The sequence below is a fragment of the Acanthopagrus latus genome, chromosome 8 (assembly GCF_904848185.1).
Source record: "Acanthopagrus latus isolate v.2019 chromosome 8, fAcaLat1.1, whole genome shotgun sequence".
Lineage (NCBI taxonomy): Eukaryota > Metazoa > Chordata > Actinopteri > Spariformes > Sparidae > Acanthopagrus > Acanthopagrus latus.
This window is the reverse complement of record NC_051046.1, coordinates 16,331,397-16,350,907: the sequence shown is the minus strand read 5'-3', so window position 1 is coordinate 16,350,907 and position 19,511 is coordinate 16,331,397. Positions and strand designations below refer to the sequence as shown.

Below are 19,511 nucleotides of genomic sequence, written 5' to 3'. Positions count from 1 at the left end.
CCCCGCAGGATGCACAATCATCTATGAATGCACGGCTAAGATGAATCAAGGCATGTGCAGCAATCAAAGTTGGCTGCTGGGTGTTTCTGCTGAATACTGAGGTGTATTTTAATATGATTACTTTAAATTAGACTTTGAGGAAATGTGCAAGTTGATGAGTTCGACAACAGAATAGAAATAAAGCCGTGTAAAGAGTGATGCCTGTCTCCAGGACATTATTCTCTTATAAAAGGAAGGTTGAGACGTGTGTGCAGATGATGCCATTGTTTCATGTAAGTAAATGCTGACATACTCACTTAAATCTATCTCAGTCTCTTAGCAAAGAACACATGACCAAGTGGGTGCAGATTAATTTATGTCCTCAAGCTATGCGTTATGAAATGCTAACGTTTGCTTGAGCTTATGAAAACACGGGTCATGTTAACATTTCAATAAATATCCTGCGAGCATTTATAAATGGTTTGAAAGTGTTTTTGGCTGGTCTTTTGGTTTCAGACAGTGGTGAAGTCTTTTCAGGTGGATTTGTTTAGCTCATTTACACCTACACCTACCTGCTGATTTTATACATCGCACACGATACAACTGGGAGCACCAATACATGTGTGAGAGGTGTTGTATAAAGGTTTCTGTGGCTCAAGGAGAAAAATGTATGAAGTCTGAGAAGTGATGTCACTTGAGTCAGAGTCCGTGAGGTCTGAAGACCATTGGGGCTCTTTCCATACACATCATCTGGCTCGGCTTTATTCAGTTTGACTCGGCGCATTTCCATTTCCATTACAACACAATACCTAATTCTGTGATAAACACGTTTCATTACCTATAAAAACACTTCACAATTGAAGTTCCCTGTTATTTAACAGATTTGAAGCTATTTAGAAGCAGCAAAATCAGGGGAAAAAAAGTTGTGTTTTAACCAGCAGTAACTCTTGAAGCAGCTGAAAGCTAACACGATAAAAGAGTTTAATAAAGCAGATGTCTGAAAGCACACATGGGAGATAAACTGAACACAACACCAAACCACAGAGATTCAGCTAAAAGCTACAAAAGTAATTTGACTGAAAGCTGAACACTCAGACACATTTAAAAACCTCTTTTTCTTTGGTCTCCTGCACAGACACAAGTCCTGTAATAGCAACACTTGTGCGATGGTGGACGAAGGGGGTCACCACAGGTTGGCTGCGGTTGCGAGAGGGTCCATCCGATGGAGGTGTGAAGATAATGTAGCAAATCTGGAGGTGTGGAATTAGAAAGAGGTGAGGTTATCATCCCTCTGTAGGCTGCCCCTCACTGCTGCTCATGGCCAGCAGCACAAGGCCACTGATTCTCTGTGGGCACTGTCTGCTGCTGGGTAACATACACAAGCACCAAGCACTGAGGAAGAAATGAATGTGTTGAATACAAAAGACAACATCTGTGTTTCTACTTGTTCAACTTTTATCCCTTTATATGAGTGCTACGAAATTTAGCAATGCTAAATCTTAGTAGTACTCGCTTAACGGCACGCTGTGATCGACAGCAAAATTAATATTACAGATCAGTGCACCCACAGAATCTATGTACAGCAACTATCTTTGAGAAGAATTCTCACTGAAACGACCTATGAAACTTACTGGCAGTTGTCATAGATGGTTGAAGCCGTTGGACACCAGTACGTTTCTTTATGGTATTTCAGTGTCAGGCCTCATCAGGTTTATCTCCTTGCCCTTCCTTTCTTCGCTCTTGTGATGGCGTAAGTAATAACCTATGTGTACCGCACGTCCACATACTGTCGTTATGCAATGACACATAACTTTATTACATGTTTGGGGATCTGGCCGTGCACTGTTTGTCTGTGGCACCTTCGACTGACCTATTTTTATAATGCTCTCCCCTGTCTGTGTGCTCCCAGTGTCAACACAGATTGCCATAATGTATTTGCACAGGATATATGCCAAGGAACAAAATGGGAACATCGAATGAACACAAAGCAGACGTGTTCTTTAGCTTTTATAGTGTCTGGCTACCAAGATCAAACTGACACCTTTGTTTGCTTATCAGTGTGATTATACCAGTCAATTATGTGCTGGAAGTTCACTGGTTTTAGACAGTGCACTACTGTCTGTATTTGTCTGGGGGAACTATTTTGAAAGTTTCATTCTTTCTTTTTTTTTTTTTTTTTGCTTCTTTTTTTTCCCAGTGGTTTTGAAACTATCTGTGCACTGATTGACTTTGCTTCAAGAGTTTGTGTTACATTATTTAGGGGAAAAACAAACCGAAACAAGATCTCTCCGTTTTTGATGGAAGATCATTTGGTAAGCTGGTGTCACTCTCAACTGGTGTCAACTGTGGGCAGCTGTGGCTCAGGGGTAGAGCCAGCATATTGTTACTGGACAATCACTGGTTCGATTCCCCTGGTGTGCATGTCGAAGTGTCTTTGGGCAAGATTCTGAACCCCAAACTACTCCTGATGTGCTGGTTGGCACCTTGCATGGTAGCCACCATCATCACTGTATGTAATACTGTAAGTCGCTTTGGACAAAAGTGTCTGCCAAATGTAACTGTAAAATGTAAGTAAACTCCGGTCCACTCAACAACTTTCATTTTTGGTTTTATTCAACATACGCTACCTGCAGGAAATCCATTTGTTGCTTCTACAGGTTACTTTCTACAGGTTTATTTCTCTCTTTTTTTCTTGTTTCTCTCTTCTTTTTTTTTTTTTTTACAACTTGGGGGCTTGTAAATGCAACGCTGACATGTTTTCATCTCCAGAAGGTAACCTGAGCATGTTGGCAAACAGCAGTCACGAAACAATACGTAACATGGGCTCCGTGATGTTCCTCAGTTGTGTGCCTCGGAGCTGCTTTGTGTCTCTCTCTCTCTGTTTGTCTGATGGTTGTGTGCAGGTGTGCCAGAGTCTGGGAGGAGCGAACAGCTGCCCTGCATCACCGTAATCAAGGCCTTTGTCTCATGCCCTGCTCAGTGATCTCCACTCTGCCAGTTTGTCACTGTTACCACAGTTAGCGCAGCCACGTTTAAGCCTTAGAGTTCTCTTCTGCCGGCTCTTTAGCTAACTTGTCCCTCTCCAAGCAGATGCAGCTATGATGTGGGCAAGGGGAATTTTCGCTATTCTGTCAGTCTGTCCATTTTTGTCAAAGCCTTCTAAATACTACACAGTTTATCGAAAAAACAAAATGAAAACAAACAAAAAAAAAAACCGACTTGAACACAGCATATATCAAATGAAATTTCAAATAGCAGCCGTGTCAGTGAAACCCTGACCCTTGTAACCCTGCTCTGGCGTTCGGTGCTGGGCATACGGAGGGTTCTAAAGGATTTTGTTTTGTTGAAAGCAGCTGCCTGCTGTGGCTGCAAACAAAAAAATACATTTGTTGTACATAACACAGAAACAATGAGGTGGAAATTTAGAAAAAAAAAAAGAAAAAAAAAAGTGCTTCACTGAGAAACAAACAAAGATGATGGGTGCTCTGTTCTATTCCATATGTGCAGAAACTTTGAGCCACAGTGGTCTTGGGTGACAAAGACAAACAAAATTCATATAAAAAACAAAAAAACATCTGAATGAAATAAGAGACTGAAACAGATGCACCCTGAAGGATGTGTTCTTAGAGCCTTATTAAGTTACAAATGTGAAGTTTGTTCTTCGAAAAACTTTGCAGTGGAAATTTATGGAGACAGGATTATACTCAGTAAGAGTCCTGTAATGACATACACTTCTTCTAAGTTTTTTTTTCTTTTTCCATAGGCCTTCCTGGATATTTCAAGACAGCTAAAAATGGCAGAGATATTTATCTTCCCTGTGTGAGGGCACAGACATCCAGACATGCTGTGAAAAGATAAATATCCGGCTGTCTAACAAAAAGCCTTTTCTCTTTTAAGACCTGCCGCTGGTTCTGCAGAAGATGCTAAACTGTGGGGTTTTTCTTCTGCTGCAGTTTCTACTTCATGCAGGATACTTGTTTTTAACCCTCATCCTACCAAAGTATTTAGTATGCAAGGGCTACCAACTAGATTGATAAAATACTTGAAGAATTAACCATCACAGCGAAATGTAAACTTATTTCTTCTCAAAACGTTATTCATTATACAATTAACCTCCTCTAGAAAAAAAAAAAAGATGTATTATTATTATTATACTATATCACTACTATTATTCTTCTGTAATTCTTCTTCTTATTAACATCAACACAAATTGCAACGTACCATTCACATTTTTACTTGATCATGGCACCTTCAGTTTTCAGTAATTTCGACTAATATTATATGTTCTATTATATAATGTTACATTTATATGCTGAAACCAGCCGCGGTTATCATCACCCCAATTCAAAATTATTTAAGTAACCACCAGTCTCTCAACACTTTTTAACTGTACTTGTCTTTCAATACAAAAGAAGATGGAGAGACTGATCTCAGGATGACACAGTGGCAGAATAATATTTGAATAAACTTGAATGTTGATTTATTTTCAGTTTGTACATTATGTAAAATGACTGGTCTTTACACACCACACCACATGCAACCGGCAGACTGGAGAAAGCAGTATAGAAATGCTTATAGCACTTGACTTGGCTCACATGCTTAGGGCACACTGGAGCAAACACGTCCTGTCTGTGTTTCCGTACAAAAGGAAGCACCTTTTTCGATCAGATTTTCCAGCCAAGCGCTGGACTTCCCCAGCGACAGGTGGAGTTTTCTTTACTCCCACGATGGTCACTGCTGCTGTAATTTGACAGTATCATCTTGTGCCTTCATTTTCATCCTCATAAAACATTTTACAACAACCTTATGCATTGTATATCTGACCTTAAGAAGAGTAGTTAGAGTGGTCAACAGCAAAAATAAAATGTGTCAGCTCTATCTCTGTTTGACTCCCTCAAAATCACTCATACCTGCCTGATAGTGAGTTAAAGCAGGTAAAATTGGACACATTACATTACAGAATTTTGCTCAAGTACTAGTTTCATCTATTGAAAATGCACAGGTGGAAATGGGTGCTTTGATTCAGGTCCCCAGGACCCCGATACACTGATATTTTAAAGTGAAACACTAATTAGAGCAGAAAGCAATGTTATGGAGTATTTCTAAAAATAATGATTGACAGAGTTCTGAAAAATGTCAATAACGGGATAAAGCACCTGTGAGTTGTATCACCTCTGGGGTCTGTGGATTGGGTGGCTTTCCGCTGTCTATATCTTTGTATATACCATATTATACTAAACTACTGCTGATTCTATTATCAATAAATACATATTTAATTAAATATCATCAAGTAAACCTCATGATCTGGGTCAATTGACTGATTATGCACAGAGAGGAAAGCTAAATATTAGCCGTGTTCACACTGTTCGTCAAGGGATTTGATCGGATAACCCAGTCTTATCATCATACTGTATGTAAACACTAAGCTTATTTCCAATGACCCAGTTAGATTAAACCCTCTCTAATCTGTTTAGCAGCATATTGAAAAAATATCTAGAAATATTTCAATACTTAAATGACTTTATCACTAGAAAAATTAGTGGGGCATGCTTTTTGATGAATTAAAACACATGTGATTAACAAAGGCATAAATCCTTTATTAATCACGTCTTTCAATCTTCTTTTAACCTTCATATTGATGTTTGCATACATTTTAAGATTTTAACCTCTCTCTTCCACCCTACCTAACATTTGAACATTATTCACAATAAAAAAACATTTAGTCATTTCAAAGCTTTTATTATGAAGCAACATTGTAGGAAACGTGGTGTTTTCACCAGCAGCAACTAAACAGGTGTGGTGGAAATTTCTGTCAATCAAAGAGTAAAGTCAGATCTGTCTTTTCGGTAAGTTTAATCCAACCATCTGCAGATGGACTCACCACACAGTCAAATTCATGAGCTGAGTGAATGAGCCCCGAGTAAAGGAGTGTTCACAATTTTATACACAGATATCAACAAGGTCAGGGGAAGAGACAAGCACTCTCGGTGCCAGCAGTGATTAAGCTACACACACACGTACATACGACTATCCCAATCAGACAGGCTTCTCATCGACACAAGACGTAAAGTTAAAACTTCATGACGCATGACCTGGGACTCTGTGCAAAGCATAAAATTATCAGACATAAAACATAAGACAAGAAGACGACTTTCTATCTGAGTTTTGGCTGGTTCGTGACTCTGTTACAATCATATAGGGCAGAGGTTAGGTGTTCATGCATTTGCATAAGATATCAGTCACATGAAGCAAGTTAGATAAATGTTTTTAAGAAATCATATTCAACAAAATAGTTCAAAATTCATCAACCCATAATGAAAAGGAATTTTTCCATCACACAGGACTCCTGAAAAAGGTGAAAGCGAACACGGCAAAACAGGAAATCGCAGCAGACATCTGAAAGCACAAACAGGAGAGAAACTAAAGATGCATTTAGAAGCAACAAATGTACAGAAAGCTGAAAACACTTTCAAAAATGTCTTTCTTTCAGGTTTCCTGCAAGGACATGGGTTGAGTATCGATTTTAGTGGGAGACAGGTGCTTGATTCGGGTTGGCTGTACTGCAGCTTGGCCATACTCCGGAGCAGGTCCATTGCTGGCTCGGCTCGGTTCAACTCGCCGCAGTAAAACAGGTGATGGAAAAGCGAATCAGCACAGCTCGGAGCAGTGGAAAACAGACAACTTTTCAAATTCCCCTCTCCTTGCATTTGCCTGCCTTGTTATGGTTGGCGCTGTTGTCGCCTGATGCAACACATCAGGGCAGGGCAGACGATCACAGTGTTGGGAAACTGGAGTTATTTCAGTCACAACAACGAATGCCAACAGCAGCCCGAGAGGTCCAAACTCAGTTGTAATTTTCCTCTGGTCACCATGAATGTTCTCACAAAAGTTCATGGCAATCCATCCAATAGTTGTTGAGATATTTCAATCAAAGTTGTGGAGAAAAAGAACAGAATGGCACTGGCATCCCCTGAACCATGTAGCTTGAATGGCTGAAATTAAAGTCAGAAACATTAAAAATGTATGAATAAATAATTGGGCCATTTGTGAACACACATCTTTATGAATCATACCTGCGCAAACCCTGACATAAACACCCTATCAATCACCGCGACAGGCAGACCAGTTCGCTCATTTCTGCCAAGGCAGTGGAAGACGATTAATTGAGTCTCAGTTGGCACATAAACGGAGACAAAAACCACAGCAGTCATGACTGTGAAAATATGCTCAGATGTGGTGACAACCAGAAGCCGGGTCAAACCCCATTTTTCATCCTCCAGTCTCAGACGCCGTAATACGTAATGCCTAAAACTAACCTGGAGACGCAGACACAAACACAGATGCAGTCGCGCATAATGTTCCACTGCCTCCTCCATTCTCTCATTACCCATCTACCTGTCCTAAAACTGTCACATCTAATAAATATTTTTAATGGCTTTGTTGCAGCCAAAGTACAAACTGCATGAATAATGGTTTCTGCTCTGTAGGACTTGGGATTTATACGGTTATGCAAGTGGAAAATATCGCTTCAGTGTAAAATATGACGCAGTTGAAATGTTTGCAGCAGGTTGTAAGTTCAGTTTACTCAAAAGGTAAACCCAAGATGGCATTTATTACTGAACCTTCATCCTTGATCAGCTCTCTGTAGATGGGGAAGAGAATCAGATCTGTGGGGATTTTAGCAAAGTAATGACTTCATGTAATACTGATGCCATATAACAAAGAGTGCTCCCTCCCTATCATTAGGCACTCTTAATCATGTGTACAAGTTTATACGAATGACATTAGTTATGGTCAATACATGATTTACACATGAAATCTGCTGTTACAAGCTTCTGTATTTGATAAGTTGGGAATGAGAACGTGTTGTTGCAAACCTTTCCCGGAAGGTTTACTGACGCTGTCTTTTAAAAAGACAAATGAGCTGTCAGTCACTGATTCTTGGCAACCGCAAGGCTTTGTGTTCAATGGTTTATGGTCTGTAAATTATTAAGTAAGACTTGCCTCCAGACTCTCCTTTGAATACCAATTTGTGTCTGATATGCTTTTTCCACACAAAACCAAAAACCTGATTAAAAATGAAATGTTTGATATTGAAGTGTTTGTACAATACAGCCGAGACAGTACGCCCAAGTGCCCACTGTACATAGTAAAATCAAATTTCATTTCCTCGCGGTGGTTGTGTTGAGTGGAGGGTGTAGAAGCACTCAGCGTCCTGTTCGCTCAGTGCTGCCCCAGCCTGAATGCATCAAGAGAGCATCAGATGTAGGTCTAGATTACAATTGCATTACATTGTTAGAGCTGCTTTCCTCTTCACCCCGTGGCACTTGTTCAGTTCTGTCCCCAAAAGATTAGATGTGGTCACCATTCTGTGTTAAAAAAACAATGACGCTGAACAGGGTGAAAAAAAATCTGATTTCACGACCCCTGGGGTCAGGAAACTTCATATTTTTTTCTTTGTGTCTCGGCATAATGATTAACAGAACCTAATTTCTGAACAAAACCCAGAGGAGAGATGGCACTGTTTGATTTGCTTTCCTCTAAAGTGTTCTTTAATGTCAGCTGGGATGGGAAGATGGTCTTCTGATGAATGAAATTTCCCCTTGGTTTTCAATATCTCACAGATATTAAAAGGGCCCTAGGTCACTGACACAGACGAGCCTTGCTTACTGATCTTTATTGGGTCAGGTCTATTGAAGTCCCAGAGTCACAAGTGGGATGAGAGAATGTGACTCATAAAGCTTTTCTTTATATTAAAAATGTCCGAGCTGCCCCTCTAGAACCCAAGTCTGCAGCTATTTTTGCTCAGAGTACAGCCCTTTAACAAGCATGGTTCACTTCACCCACCCCAGAAAAAGGGACCCATGAGGATTAATTCAAAAGTATGTGTCACTAGATTATTAACTAAAATACTAAAAGCTCAGGTGTTTTATAAGAGTCAGTTCATAACTCAATTGTGCATTAATGTAATAGGTCTTATTTATATTTCTATAATATATAATTAGCTCACTCGCCAAAATGAAATGCGGGGGAGTTGACACTCGTGACTGTGTTTCAACATTTGTAATCATGGTGCCAATGGATTTTTTAAAGATCCCTCAGGATAATTTCGAGCTGTGTTTGTGGCAATAAAAATCGGATACTTTTGACGGGTCATCTCCAACCGCATTTATGGCAACCAAAACAGGTATTTTAAGCCAAAATATGACCTTTTGGAGCCTAAACCTAACCAGATCATGGGCACAACACAAACAGAGCTGAATCTTTAGAAATGTAAAGTTGCAACACAGGGAAATGAAAAGTCTCAACCTATCCATGGTTTGCAGAAAATTACTGTGTACTGCAAACATTTGTTCTGGCCACTGGGTTGTATATATTCTGTGCTAACTGATGTAGAAGAAGATTTTGACCCCTCCCAACACCAGTCATTTCTGTTCAGTCCTGTGGTAGGAGGTGTCGACAGCTTCTCAAAAATATTAATGAAAAGGCATTTAAATGGTTGTAAGATCTTCCAGCGCATCATTAGCTGTTGTAGGATGAGGATTGAGGATTCTCACTCTCTTCTAGCTTACAGAAAAGATGATTCATGCCAATTCCACAAACTTTGTGGCTGTGATTATATAGATGTGTCCCAAATTTGCATTATGTTTAAGAGAACAAAAAGTTATTTAGATTGGTGATACAGCAGTTGATAAAAATAAACAAATAAACACCTGTATTCATCTACACAGTGAAACAAAAGTGAAACATGCCAAGCCAGCCAGGCAGGTTAAGGCATGCATGGTGAGGGTGGTGTTATCTTATAACTATTTTCATTAAAGGCAAAGTCACTGTACCAACTTGTTATACAGCTCTTGGTTCAGGACAGAATAGCGTATGCCTTTAATTTAACTCTCAACAGAGGTGTATCGTTTTTTACTTCCCTTTCTTTTCCTTCCTACTCTGCTGTTGATGACCCACTGCTGAACTCCTTTAGGTGTTTATTATCTACAGGTATTTAAATATTTAGATTTTTTGTCTTAAGTCTAACCAGTAATGTTTTGACAGATAATTACTGAAACAATGAACATCTTTTGTTGAAAGTGTTTTAGAAAGGTATGGATCAAAAAGTGTGGTCTTAGTTATTGAGTCCACCCTCAGTGATATTCCGGTTATGTGTTGTGGGGTGTGTGTAAAGGATCTAACCAGGCAGCAAGGCTCAGCTCAGTGATTTTAATGGTAAAATGATGCAAAGGTTTACAGGTGGAGGCCAAACACAGCTTACATTTTACTACACACATTTTAAACCTGTTGAATTTAATTCAAATCTCGAATGTAATTGAAGTGGATGGCTTTTGGCTCAGGGTGCTCAGAGCACTAAACCAAAACATGACTCAGCTGACAGCAGTTTCATGTCGCAACTATTTTCTATCTGCCAATCTATAGCTGGCGAGAGGCTAACAGAGCTAGCTAGCCTAGGTAACAGCTCAGCTGAGGAGGACACCATTCATGTTCAGATCCCATGTTGTCATGTTTAAAAGCCTTTTGTCCATTCTTTTGTCTAATCTTTGTGCTTTTACATCCACTTTTGTTTTATTCTTGCAGAGCATTTATAATAGATGCTTCTCACCTCTGTTTCTTTAGATGATGGAGCCAATGAACTCCTTTGAGTCTGCAGACATTCGGTCACAACGTGCTGTCCCACCGTCTCCCTCTGTTTATGCTCCTCCCACACTGAGGGATGGTGAGTGTTACCATGTCTTCATTAGCTACAGCAGCACAGACTACCAGTGGACCCACCCCCTCATCAACCAGCTGGAGTCCTGCGGCCTGCAGGTCTGCTACCATGAGCGTGACTTCACTCCGGGCCGCACCGTGCTGGAAAACATGTCCGACTGCATCCAGGAGAGTCAGAAGGTCCTGCTGGTTCTCAGCCCAGAGTTCGTGAGGAGTCGCTGGTGTCTCCTGGAGGCCAACATGTCTTTGTTCAGAGACTGCCTGGAGAGGAAGCCCATCGTCCCAGTGCTGCTGGAGCCAGGAGTCTCTGTTCCACTCCACCTCTGCCACCTCACCTACCTGGAGGCCACCGACCCCGACTTTATGAATAAGCTGCTCAAGGTGCTCTGCACCCCTAACAAGCAACTTCAAGGGTCCACTGTGGTGCCCTTCCAGCCTCCCTCTATCTACAACGGGAAGGCCCTGCAGCCTTTGATTGCTGCCAACGATGAGCGACTCTGTAAATGGGATTCAGGTCAGTTCAGTGACATGGAGGTGCCCGACCAACTGCGCCTGGTCATTGAGGACCATGACAAGTACAGAGAGGCTGTGAGGATGATCAACAGTGTCTCTCAAGTGTGGCTACGCCCAAAGTGGGTTAGAGCCCTGATCTACTTTATTGGTGGAATCTTTGTTGGAGGTCTTTTCAACGGGTTTGGAGCTCTGACAGTTTATTACATTGAAGATCCATTCAACATACAAGTTTTTGCAGAAATCCCTCCTGCAATATTTGTGGTTGCCATTTTTAGTCTCTTTTGTGTTCCAATTGGGTTGGTTATTCAGCTTTGTCTCTGGAAAAGTGATGATGAGAAGTACATTGTAAGGGAGATGCAGAAAGCTATAGGCCAAGCAAACAAACTTCTCTCTGAGGAGAAGGTGTTAATGGGCTGTCAGTCCAACTCAAAAATCTATCTGGTGTATGTTTCTCTGGACGGTTGCAAACATGAGTTTGCAGGAACATTTTCTGAGCAGACCATCGCTGAAGAAATGTTTGAAAGAGCTCTGATCTTCTTCTCATCAGGTTACGCTTGCTGCCTTGCTAAAAGACACTTTCCCTTTCCCCAGCCAAGCTCCACTGGTCACCTAGAGGGAGGGGTGTGTTTCTGCCAGTATGTCTCCCAGCAGCTGAGTACAGAGCAGTGGAAATAGCAGTACATTTACAGTTCAGGGCTTACAGATGGCTGTCACGCAAGGTGCCGACCAGCACATCAGGAGCAGTTTGGGGTTCAGTATCTTGTCCAAGGACACTTAGACATGCAGACCAGGGGAATCAAACCAGCAACCTTCTGATAACAAGGCGCTGGTTCTACCTCTGAGCCACAACCACCCGCAGTAACAGTATGGATCTGCAATTTATGAATATATCAGATGAATATCAAGACAAACTATTCTTATCAATATTTTTATAAACGACTTGAAGATTTTTTGAAGATTCCAAATCAGGTGGTTCACGTCATCATACAATTCTACAGGAAAACGTCACGTCAGAAGGATGAAAGAATAACCAATACTTGCTGCTGTTACACCAGAAGGAGCAGGTTACCTTACTGGCTTGCATACTAAACATTCATCAGTGTAGTTACTACAGTATACTGACATGGAAATCATCAGGTTTCAGTGAAAGAAGTCTGAGGCCGACTAGCATTAGCAAACACTTTTCTACTTGTGTGTTTGTATTTGATAATTTTGATTCCATTTGCATTGTTCATTTTTTCAATAAAACATATGACATGACAAGCACAGTATTTAGTTCCTTGTGCCTTTTATTAACTTTGATGGGAGAAAAATTCATCTCATACTGAATTTGAGATTAGTAAAGGGCAATCTCATGAATAATAGCACATCTATTGTGGTTTAGAGCAGATAATATGAGATTAAAACTCAAGACCCGTATCCTTTTCCAGGTGGACTCAGGATGTTTTTGGGGCAGGAGCGAATATAATAAAAGGGGCCAGCTGTATGCAGTGGAGCAGAAGTGTGCAGAAGGTCACCATACATTTATAGTGAAATAGTTACAAACCCTGGTTGATATTAAAAACATTTCATTATGTCATTCTAACTATTGGAGAGGGGAGTGTTTTTGTGTCTGTGTGTCTCCCTGCAGTTGAACAATATCTGTTAACTGTCCAAAATATTTAAGATGCACTATCAGTCTCAGAGGAGCATATACTTTGTTGCTATAAAAACATGACCTGTCATTAACATTACTCTTAAGCAATCACTCTACATTCTTATTTGAAGAAAACTCGACAAAGTGTAACATCAGTCCTAACACCAGACTCTGAGAGCTATTAAAGGCACAGCTGCTTCATGTTAGAAGCCCAGATGTCAGAAGGAGGGATGTCTCTTTAACAAACATGAGAGCAGAAGAGTGAAGGCTTTTCCCTTTTCCTGAGTTTAGTTTCAGTTCTTGTTCACTCACACAATGTGATCGCTCTTCTTTGTCCTTTTGAGTTGATTGTATCATGAGCAGGTATGAATGAATACTTCTGTGTACTGTCTGTTCTACTTTTAGTGTTACTGTAGCTTTCACTCTTTAAAAGAGCAGCAGCACACTGTTGTTGATGTTTATTTAGAGAAATCAATAGAGGAGTGAACGCTAACACGTAGAACTGCTTCATGAATTTACTTCACTGTTGAACATTTTTCTCTGTTACATGCGCATTTAAAGCATCTTTACAACTCTACATCTTTGTACTCGAATGTATTTGATTACAACTATATTTCTTTACACTCAAATGCTTCCTGCGTATCTGGAGCAGCACTAAGTGGTTTGAACTCATGTTGGCCACAAAAGAAAACTTGTTTGACAGTAGTTTGCTTCGTATTACATGTGGGAGTATCAGGATGACTTTGAGAAGTTTAGAAATCGACTATTTGTACTGTGAATGTAGTGAAATGAATGAGAGATAAATATACAACTGAGGCTCAGATGAGAGGACAGAAATATTCTTGTGGTTTTACATGTATAAATTGGACTTTTCATGAAACTGAAAATAAACTACATGTGAGAAATTGAACTTTTTTAAGTTGTTGGTTCACTTGATGAAATGCTTCAGTAAAAAAAACACAGTTCTGAGACAACAATGCATTAAATAAAGGGAAACTTTAATGACTTGAAGTGTACAAGTTATGCCGAGCAGCAGTGCCAGTAAAGAAGATGGCTGCATGTCTGCATTTCTAGGTTATATTTTAATCTCTCTGTCATTTTTCAGAGATAATGGAGCCAATGAACTCCCTTGAGTCTGCAGACATTCAGTCACAACGTGCTGTCCCACCGTCTCCCTCTGTTTATGCTCCTCCCACACTGAGGGATGGTGAGTGTTACCATGTCTTCATTAGCTACAGCAGCACAGACTACCAGTGGACCCACCCCCTCATCAACCAGCTGGAGTCCTGCGGCCTGCAGGTCTGCTACCATGAGCGTGACTTCACTCCGGGCCGCACCGTGCTGGAAAACATGTCCGACTGCATCCAGGAGAGTCAGAAGGTCCTGCTGGTTCTCAGCCCAGAGTTCGTGAGGAGTCGCTGGTGTCTCCTGGAGGCCAACATGTCTTTGTTCAGAGACTGCCTGGACAGGAAGCCCATCGTCCCAGTGCTGCTGGAGCCAGGAGTCTCTGTTCCACTCCACCTCTGCCACCTCACCTACCTGGAGGCCACCGACCCCGACTTTATGAATAAGCTGCTCAAGGTGCTCTGCACCCCTAACAAGCAACTTCAAGGGTCCACTGTGGTGCCCTTCCAGCCTCCCTCTATCTACAACGGGAAGGCCCTGCAGCCTTTGACTGCGTTCAATGATGAGGAACTCTGTAAATGGGATTCGGGTCAGTTCAGTGACATGGAGGTGCCCGACCAACTGCGCCTGGTCATTGAGGACCATGACAAGTACAGAGAGGCTATGAGGATGATCAACAGTGTCTCTCAAAATAAAGTGTGGCTGCGCCCACTCTGGTTAAGAGTCCTTACCTACATTACTGGTGTTGGTTTGTTTTTAATCATTTTGATTTTTTCTGTATTTATGGCAATTCTTTTGTTGGCTGTTTTTAGATCTAGTCCTGATTATATTTACTATAACGGAGCAGATATCTTTGCTGTTTCTAGTCTCTACTTTGCTCCTTTGGGGTTGCTTATTCAGCTTTGTCTCTGGAAAAATGATGATGAGAAGTACATAGTACGGGAGATGCAGAAAGCTATAGGCCAAGCAAACAAACTTCTCTCTGAGGAGAAGGTGTTAATGGGCTGTCAGTCCAACTCAAAAATCTATCTGGTGTATGTTTCTCTGGACGGTTGCAAACATGAGTTTGCAGGAACATTTTCTGAGCAGACCATCGCTGAAGAAATGTTTGAAAGAGCTCTGATCTTCTTCTCATCAGGTTACGCTTGCTGCCTTGCTAAAAGACACTTTCCCTTTCCCCAGCCAAGCTCCACTGGTCACCTAGAGGGAGGGGTGTGTTTCTGCCAGTATGTCTCCCAGCAGCTGAGTACAGAGCAGTGGAAATAGCAGTACATTTACAGTTCAGGGCTTACAGATGGCTGTCACGCAAGGTGCCGACCAGCACATCAGGAGCAGTTTGGGGTTCAGTATCTTGTCCAAGGACACTTTGACTTGCAGACCAGGGGAATCAAACCAGCAACCTTCTGATAACAAGGCGCTGATTCTACCTCTGAGCCACAACCACCCGCAGTAACAGTATGGATCTGCAATTTATGAATATATCAGATGAATATCAAGACAAACTATTCTTATCAATATTTTTATAAACGACTTGAAGATTTTTTGAAGATTCCAAATCAGGTGGTTCACGTCATCATACAATTCTACAGGAAAACGTCACGTCAGAAGGATGAAAGAATAACCAATACTTGCTGCTGTTACTCCAGAAGGAGCAGGTTACCTTACTGGCTTGCATACTAAACATTCATCAGTGTAGTTACTACAGTATACTGACATGGAAATCATCAGGTTTCAGTGAAAGAAGTCTGAGGCCGACTAGCATTAGCAAACACTTTTCTACTTGTGTGTTTGTATTTGATCATTTTGATTCCATTTGAATTGTTCATTTTTTCAATAAAACATATGACATGACAAGCACAGTATTTAGTTCCTTGTGCCTTTTATTAACTTTGATGGGAGAAAAATTCATCTCATACTGAATTTGAGATTAGTAAAGGGCAATCTCATGAATAATAGCACATCTATTGTGGTTTAGAGCAGATAATATGAGATTAAAACTCAAGACCCGTATCCTTTTCCATGTGGACTCAGGATGTTTTAGGGGCAGGGACAAATAAATTAAAAGGGGTCAGCTGTATGCAGTGGAGCACAAGTGTGCAGAAAGTCATCATACATTTATAGTGAAATAGTTACAAACCCTGGTTGATATTAAAAAACATTTCATTATGTCATTCTAACTACTGGAGAGGGGAGTGTTTTTGTGTCTGTGTGTCTCCCTGCAGTTGAACAATATCTGTTAACTGTCCAAAATATTTAAGATGCACTATCAGTCTCAGAGGAGCATATACTTTGTTGCTTTAAAAACATGACCTGTCATTAACATTACTCTTAAGCAATCACTCTACATTCTTATTTGAAGAAAACTCGACAAAGTGTAACATCAGTCCTAACACGAGACTCTGAGAGCTATTAAAGGCACAGCTGCTTCATGTTAGAAGCCCAGATGTCAGAAGGAGGGATGTCTCTTTAACAAACCTGAGAGCAGAAGAGTGAAGGCTTTTCCCTTTTCCTGAGTTTAGTTTCAGTTCTTGTTCACTCACACAATGTGATCGCTCTTCTTTGTCCTTTTGAGTTGATTGTATCATGAGCAGGTATGAATGAATACTTCTGTGTACTGTCTGTTCTACTTTTAGTGTTACTGTAGCTTTCACTCTTTAAAAGAGCAGCAGCACACTGTTGTTGATGTTTATTTAGAGAAATCAATAGAGGAGTGAACGCTAACACATAGAACTGCTTCATGAATTTACTTCACTGTTGAACATTTTTCTCTGTTACATGCGCACTTAAAGCATCTTTACAACTCTACATCTTTGTACTCGAGTGTATTTGATTATAACTATATTTCTTTACACGCAAATGCTTCCTGTGTATCTGGAGCAGCACTAAGTGGTTTGAACTCATGTTGGCCACAAAAGAAAACTTGTTTGACAGTAGTTTGCTTCATATTACATGTGAGAGTATCAGGATGACTTTGAGAAGTTTAGAAATCGACTATTTGTACTGTGAATGTAATGAAATGAACGAGACATAAATATACAACTGAGGCTCAGAAGAGAGGACAGAAATATTCTTGTGGTTTTACATGTACAAATTGGACTTTTCATGAAACTAAAAATAAACTACATGTGAGAAATGGAACATTTTCAAAATGTTGGTTCACTTGATGAAATGCTTCAGTTAAAAAAAACACAGTTCTGAGACAACAATGCATTAAATAAAGGGAAACTTTAATGAATTGAAGTGTACAAGTTATGCCGAGCAGCAGTGCCATTAAAGAAGATGGCTGCATGTCTGCATTTCTAGGTTATATTTTAATCTCTCTGTCATTTTTCAGAGATAATGGAGCCAATGAACTCCACTGAGTCTGCAGACATTCAGTCACAACGTGCTGTCCCACTGTCTCCCTCTGTTTATGCTCCTCCCACACTGAGGGATGGTGAGTGTTACCATGTCTTCATTAGCTACAGCAGCACAGACTACCAGTGGACCCACCCCCTCATCAACCAGCTGGAGTCCTGCGGCCTGCAGGTCTGCTACCATGAGCGTGACTTCACTCCGGGCCGCACCGTGCTGGAAAACATGTCCGACTGCATCCAGGAGAGTCAGAAGGTCCTGCTGGTTCTCAGCCCAGAGTTCGTGAGGAGTCGCTGGTGTCTCCTGGAGGCCAACATGTCTTTGTTCAGAGACTGCCTGGAGAGGAAGCCCATCGTCCCAGTGCTGCTGGAGCCAGGAGTCTCTGTTCCGCTCCACCTCTGCCACCTCACCTACCTGGAGGCCACTGACCACGACTTTATGAATAAGCTGCTCAAGGTGCTCTGCACCCCTAACAAGCAACTTCAAGGGTCCACTGTGGTGCCCTTCCAGCCTCCCTCTATCTACAATGGGAAGGCCCTGCAGCCTTTGATTGCTGCCAACGATGAGCGACTCTGTAAATGGGATTCGGGTCAGTTCAGTGACATGGAGGTGCCCGACCAACTGCGCCTGGTCATTGAGGACCATGACAAGTACAGAGAGGCTGTGAGGATGATCAACAGTGTCTCTCAAAATAAAGTGTGGCTGCGCCCAATGTGGGTTAGAGTACTGATCTACATAATTGGTGTAATAATTGTTTTAAGCTTGTTAGCATTTTCCATGTATATGACAGTTTTGGTCTATAAGATATGTATAATTCCAAGTTGTATCCCTACTGGAGTCTTAGTGTTCATTATTTGTAGTCTGTTTTGTGTTCCAATTGGGTTGCTCATTCATATTGGTCTCTGGAAAAATGATGATGAGAAGTACATAGTGAGGGAGATGCAGACAGCTATAGGCCAGGCAAACAAACTTCTCTCTGAGGAGAAGGTGTTAATGGGCTGTCAGTCCAATTCAAAAATCTATCTGGTGTATGTTTCTCTGGACGGTTGCAAACGTGAGTTTGCAGGAACATTTTCTGAGCAGGACGCTGCTGAAGAAATGTTTGAAAGAGCTCTGATCTTCTTCTCATCAGGTTACGCCTGCTGCCTTGCTAAAAGACACTTTCCCTTTCCCCAGCCAAGCTCCACTGGTCACCTAGAGGGAGGGGTGTGTTTCTGCCAGTATGTCTCCCAGCAGCTGAGTACAAACCACTGGGAATAACAGTATGGACCTGGAATGGATATCCAACTTATGAGTCAATCAGATGAGATTCAACTTATAAACAACACAGCCATTTTCTAAAGATTGCAAAGCAGTTATTTCCATATTCATGATTTTTCCCCCCCTTCAAATTATAAAATGTGCAACATTGCTTTAACTGTTGGTGTCAAAAAATGTTAAGTTTTAATGCCAGATCAGCTGTTTGTTGTAGCTCAAACTTCCTTCCTGTTAACATTTCAGGATTTATTAAAGTGTTAGAGTGTTTGTCCTGGTATGCCTGCTTTATCCCGTCAGGACAGAGAACTCCAGAAAGAGGTGCTCCTGTCTGTATATGTACATGGACAGCATATAATGGCATCCAGTTACACTCAGTCGAATGTATCTTTCGACCCCTCAGACTGAATGACATTCTGCATGACAGAAGCATCTCCTGCTGTTAGTCCACATGTTTTTCCCCACATCAAGTTGAGACACGACACAGACAGGAAGAAAAGGACATCTGCATTTTGACATTTCAAATAGATATACTTTTGTGTTTTAGTGCTTAATCAATTTCATGCCAATTTAATTGTTCATTACTTCAATAAAATGTGTGACTTCACAATCACAGTGTTTGTTCCTTGCACTATGCATTCAGCTGTTGCACTAATATGAGCATAGTAATGCCTATTGCATTGAAACATACAGGCGGCTATGGCTCAGGGATAGAGCAAGCGTCATGTTATCAGGAGGTCAATGGTTCAGTTCCTCTGGTCTGTATGTCAAAGTGTCCTTGGGGAAGATACTGAACCCCAAACTGCTCCCGATGTCCTGGTAAGCACCTTGCATGGCAGCCACCACCATCAGTGTATGTATGTATGTGTGTCTGTTGTTGGACAAAAAGCATCTGTTAATGCCTTAAATGTCGTAACAGCATGATGTATCCTGT

At 41.1% G+C, this 19,511-nt stretch overlaps 3 protein-coding genes across 4 annotated transcripts; all 3 read left to right on the top strand.

Annotated features, from left to right (window-relative positions):
• The first annotated feature begins 2,454 nt into the window (after positions 1–2,454).
• LOC119024592 lies at positions 2,455–12,398 on the top strand. Of its 2 annotated transcripts, none has more exons than XM_037107527.1 (2): positions 2,455–2,546; positions 10,603–12,398. In XM_037107527.1, exon 2 carries the CDS (start codon positions 10,603–10,605, stop codon positions 11,881–11,883), a length of 1,281 nt encoding a protein of 426 aa, XP_036963422.1. In that variant the 5' UTR covers positions 2,455–2,546; the 3' UTR covers positions 11,884–12,398. The 2 variants fall into 2 exon arrangements, with proteins under 2 accessions (XP_036963422.1, XP_036963421.1); XM_037107526.1 differs by lacking the exon at positions 2,455–2,546 and adding an exon at positions 9,920–9,972.
• Positions 12,399–13,123: 725 nt separating this feature from the next.
• On the top strand, positions 13,124–16,246 carry LOC119024551. The gene is made up of 2 exons (XM_037107456.1): positions 13,124–13,207; positions 13,950–16,246. The coding sequence occupies exon 2, from the start codon at positions 13,955–13,957 to the stop codon at positions 15,233–15,235; it is 1,281 nt and encodes a 426-aa protein (XP_036963351.1). The 5' UTR covers positions 13,124–13,207; positions 13,950–13,954; the 3' UTR covers positions 15,236–16,246.
• A 142-nt stretch (positions 16,247–16,388) lies between these two features.
• Positions 16,389–19,181, top strand: LOC119024545. Its single transcript, XM_037107442.1, has 2 exons — positions 16,389–16,560; positions 17,304–19,181. The coding sequence occupies exon 2, from the start codon at positions 17,309–17,311 to the stop codon at positions 18,581–18,583; it is 1,275 nt and encodes a 424-aa protein (XP_036963337.1). The 5' UTR covers positions 16,389–16,560; positions 17,304–17,308; the 3' UTR covers positions 18,584–19,181.
• Positions 19,182–19,511: the final 330 nt, after the last annotated feature.

Coding starts and splice junctions, on each gene's coding strand:
- LOC119024592 (XM_037107527.1), top strand. CDS start 10,603: ATGATGGAGCCAATGAACTCCTTTGAGTCTGCAGACATTCGGTCACAA.
- LOC119024551 (XM_037107456.1), top strand. CDS start 13,955: ATGGAGCCAATGAACTCCCTTGAGTCTGCAGACATTCAGTCACAACGT.
- LOC119024545 (XM_037107442.1), top strand. CDS start 17,309: ATGGAGCCAATGAACTCCACTGAGTCTGCAGACATTCAGTCACAACGT.